The 3,712-nt window shown below is 42.0% G+C and overlaps 1 protein-coding gene across 1 annotated transcript; it reads right to left on the reverse strand.

Moving 5' to 3' along the window:
• Positions 1-389: 389 nt before the first annotated feature.
• LOC136482057 (vacuolar protein sorting-associated protein 60.1-like) lies at positions 390-3,094 on the reverse strand. Its single transcript, XM_066479310.1, has 7 exons — positions 2,740-3,094; positions 2,481-2,632; positions 1,855-1,948; positions 1,684-1,755; positions 1,427-1,538; positions 1,130-1,266; positions 390-620 (listed from the first exon to the last, which is right to left on the reverse strand). The coding sequence occupies exons 1-7, from the start codon at positions 2,806-2,808 to the stop codon at positions 570-572; spliced, it is 687 nt and encodes a 228-aa protein (XP_066335407.1). The 5' UTR covers positions 2,809-3,094; the 3' UTR covers positions 390-569.
• Between the last annotated feature and the right edge of the window lie 618 nt (positions 3,095-3,712).

The following is a 3,712-nucleotide window of genomic DNA, read 5'->3' on the forward strand; positions in this document are numbered from 1 at the left end:
TTTTGAGGGAACTGTTGCAAAGCTAGTAGCAGTAAGCAAGTACTCTCGCCATGGAAGCAAATAAGGCCTGTGAGTGTGAACCAACCAAAGTGCAGAGCATCTCCGCTACTACTGTAGGTAGGCAGCGTTCGTGTGTGTGTGGGCACTGTGTTGACCTGCAATCCTTGCCCTTGCACAACTAAGGCCGGCAGAGCCCTGTGCTATTTTTATCATTGCCAGATATAGATGATGCTGAACTTTTGAACCTAGACGCCTAGTGAATGTCATATGCTGTACATGTACAACAAATCATAGCGTGCTTGGCTAACCCAATCACTGCAGACATGCACAGCATGAAAAGCAAGATGGATGCCAACAGATCCTCATATGCATGTACAAGAGCACAGCCCTCCACCAAATACAAGAGCAGGATCTTATTATGTCCCAACCAATTCAATTCAATCAGATTTACACCAGTGAACTGACAAAAAATCGAAGTGGTGCGGTACATAAGAACATTTTACATCCAACTGTAGATATAGTACGACTTTCTTCACATCGTTGACTCCAAGAAACATGATTCTGTTTAACTAGGTACGAATGGAAGCTTGCGGTACTGTAGGCAACCCCAGCTCATCCTCCTGCACCAAAAGGGAATGAAAAACAAATTATTACTATGGATCCACCATGGAGTTATTATATGCCACTGGAGGCAAGCTCACTGGAAAAGAATCCAGCTGTAAGATTTTTCCATGCTCGTAACCATGTAGGTCAGATGTGGATGCTCATTCCATCCATGTTCAATTGGAATTCAGGTGTGTCCCTTTTTCTACCTTATAAACCACCACCCAAAAAAGAGAGAAGATTTTCATTTTTTTTAATCTCCTCCTTCGTCACATTTTTCTTCTCTGTTGATAACTGGGATAAAGTTGAAACGTGCTCATTTTTTATAGAGATAATAAAATTAAAAAGCATGGCCCCATGTTGCAATAGGCTTTGATATTGTTCTAGGAGCTAATTGGTGGTTAGTGCACATGACAAAGATAAAGAAAACCACAGAGCTACCATGATGATTATAAATAAAAGCAACACTAAAATCAAAGTATGCAACATCTAACATCATTCTCTTCTCTCACAATAATTCCACTACCTGCTGCTGGTTTGCTGGAACTGCTGCATGGCCAGTTGGTGCAGCAGGTAAGTTGAGTTCAGATTCTTGGTCTGGTTGGAGGTAAGATGGGACTGACTCTGATTCAAAGTCCATGTCAGCTTCCAAAGCATCGAGCTCTGCATTTTCCAAGAAACAAAATGAGAACAGCAGAGAGAGAAATGAGTTTTTTTCCCTTCTTCTTCGTAAGCTTTGTAGCAATGTATACAGTTTAAGAAAATATATGGTGTTTGCAAATTATCCTAGAGAAATCAAACTGCCAATATGAGTAAACCGTACCCCCCATAAGTTCTTCCTCATCGATATCATCAGGGACGTTGTAGCTTCTGCCAAGAGTTTCTTGTATTTCATTGCTTACATCCATAAGATCCATCATCTCATCTTGCATGCTCTATGGATCATAGGAGGTATAAATTCAGATGCAACATCAATCAAACAGGAAAATAAGCAACAAAGTGGAAGTGCATGTAAGGTGTGAATACTGAAAGCATGAGGAATCTGGTAAGAGTAAGACGGGAGAATGATAAATAGCATACATCAATATCTTCAAGCTTGACAGTCTTCATCATCCCTTTTAGCTCTTTATTGGCAGCCTTCATTGCAGTCATCTGTCCAATGAAAAGCACTTGAATGTAAGCCTATAGAATTCTAGAAGGGAACGTAGCAACAAAAATCAAGGTTTTTGTTAGGTAACTCTGGAGGCATACAGTTTGCTGAGCATCTTTAAGCCCCTCTGCTGCAAAAGCAACTTGGTCAAGGTTATATGTTTGGTTGTAGAGCATATCACGCTGCCCCTCGTACCTGCAATGAAAATATAAAAACAGAGGGTGAAGATAGGAATTAGTATCCATTGACGGATGGAAGATTCTCTAAAATTTCTTTTTCTGGAAATCTAAAATAATGTACTAAGGCGGTGGGTACAAAAGCAATACAATTTTCGCCCAGCCTAGAAGAAATTGTCGCTACTGAACTCCGTCCAGTCATGACGCATTTGATATGTTTGTTGTTTGGAAATTGGCATGACCACACCTCGGGGAATCAATTTATATAGATATTTATTTATACTGGTATGACGGTATAGACTATCTATAGAAATAGGATTAGGATGACTAAAATGTCTGTATCAAGTAAGACACCAGTTGTATGCTTATGGAATGCATTGATTGATTCAGCGTAATCCCAAGCGGTTAACTAAAGGTGAGTAGATGCAAACAAGCATTGAAGGTAGGCTGGGTGGCTCATGTATGGTAAAGTAGTCATCGTAATTCTAGTAATTGGTAATCTACTAGTCGAGAGAGAGCAAAATAAGGGGCAGGGGGGGGCGGGCGCTCACATCCTGCGCTGCTTGAGGACCCTCATGGCTCGTGCCTTGACGGCCTCCTGCGCGGGGCCTGGGCGCGTCTTCTTGATCTGCTCCTTGTAGCGCGCGAGCTCGGCGTCGAGCTTCTTGATCTTTTCATCGACGGTGTCTCCGCGCTTGGTGATCTGCAAGGAGGAATCGATTTGATTGCTTGATTGATATATATTATGGATGAATCTGCAAGGATTGATATATAATGGAGGAAGGAAGGAACTTGGTTGATGATACGTACTCCGTCGGTTGCGTCCTGGATGGTGGGCGGCGGGTCCTTGTTCTTCTTGGCGCCGAAGATCTTCTTCATGTCGCCGGCAGGCGGGCGGGCGGGCGGCCTTGATTAGCTTGTTGTGTATCGGTTTTGGATGGGATGCGATCCCCAATCCAATCGACTGATAGTAATACGGCTAATAAAGAAGTTGGAATCGATGGTATCAGGGAAGGGAGAAGAGGAACGCGCAAGAGAAGAGAAGAGAAGAGAAGAGAAGACAAGAGATGAGATGAAGGGAGCAGGCGAGAGGAAATTTCCGTGAAGTTAAAAGTCGGTCAGCTTCGGATCGGAGAGGGGAAATTTCTGGGTCTCCTGTCCTGACCTGACCTCGTCGGGACGCTTCTCTCGGCCAAGCCACACAGTTTCGGGCAGCGATTGGCGGGTTCATATCGTCGTGGGTTTGTGAAGAAGTATTTTATGCGAGAGAAAAATACTATTCTAGATAAAAATTTACAATCGTTTACACTGAGCCATAGTCAAACGAACACCCTTTGCAATCTCTAGGAGCAGAAGGAAACCCGGCGTGCGGGAGCAGATGCAGGGCAGCACAGGTTAGTCTCTAACGACACCCCAGGAAATGCGACAAGCTTCGAGGGAGGCCGGCGGGCGAGCGGGCGTTGCAATTGCAATCATAGTGTGGTCACGCTCACGCACAACTCCCCCTCACTAAAAATCATAGAAAACAATATTAATATTTATATTTTATAATATAATAAAAAATATAGCATGATTAATCTAACAATATTTATTTGACATTATAAATATTAATTTATTTTTTATATATATATTTGAAAACTTGGGATTGGTTGAGTAACAATGTTTATTGGGTATCATTAACATTAGTATTTGATTAAACTTAATAACGGTTGACTCCTCGTGAGATGATATTTATTTTACGACAAGAGACTAGTTATTAACTTATTATATTTTGTTAAGTGTA

This window comes from Miscanthus floridulus, chromosome 1, assembly GCF_019320115.1.
Source record: "Miscanthus floridulus cultivar M001 chromosome 1, ASM1932011v1, whole genome shotgun sequence".
NCBI lineage: Eukaryota > Viridiplantae > Streptophyta > Magnoliopsida > Poales > Poaceae > Miscanthus > Miscanthus floridulus.

Bases quoted from the DNA above. Each gene is read 5' to 3' on its own strand.
- LOC136482057 (XM_066479310.1), bottom strand. From the start codon at position 2,808: ATGAAGAAGATCTTCGGCGCCAAGAAGAACAAGGACCCGCCGCCCACC. The intron at 1,949-2,480 runs GTGAGCGCCCGC...TTTTCATTGCAG, and splicing joins GTCCTCAAGCAGCGCAGGAT to GTACGAGGGGCAGCGTGATA. The intron at 1,539-1,683 runs GTATGCTATTTA...TATGATCCATAG, and splicing joins TCAAGCTTGAAGATATTGAT to AGCATGCAAGATGAGATGAT.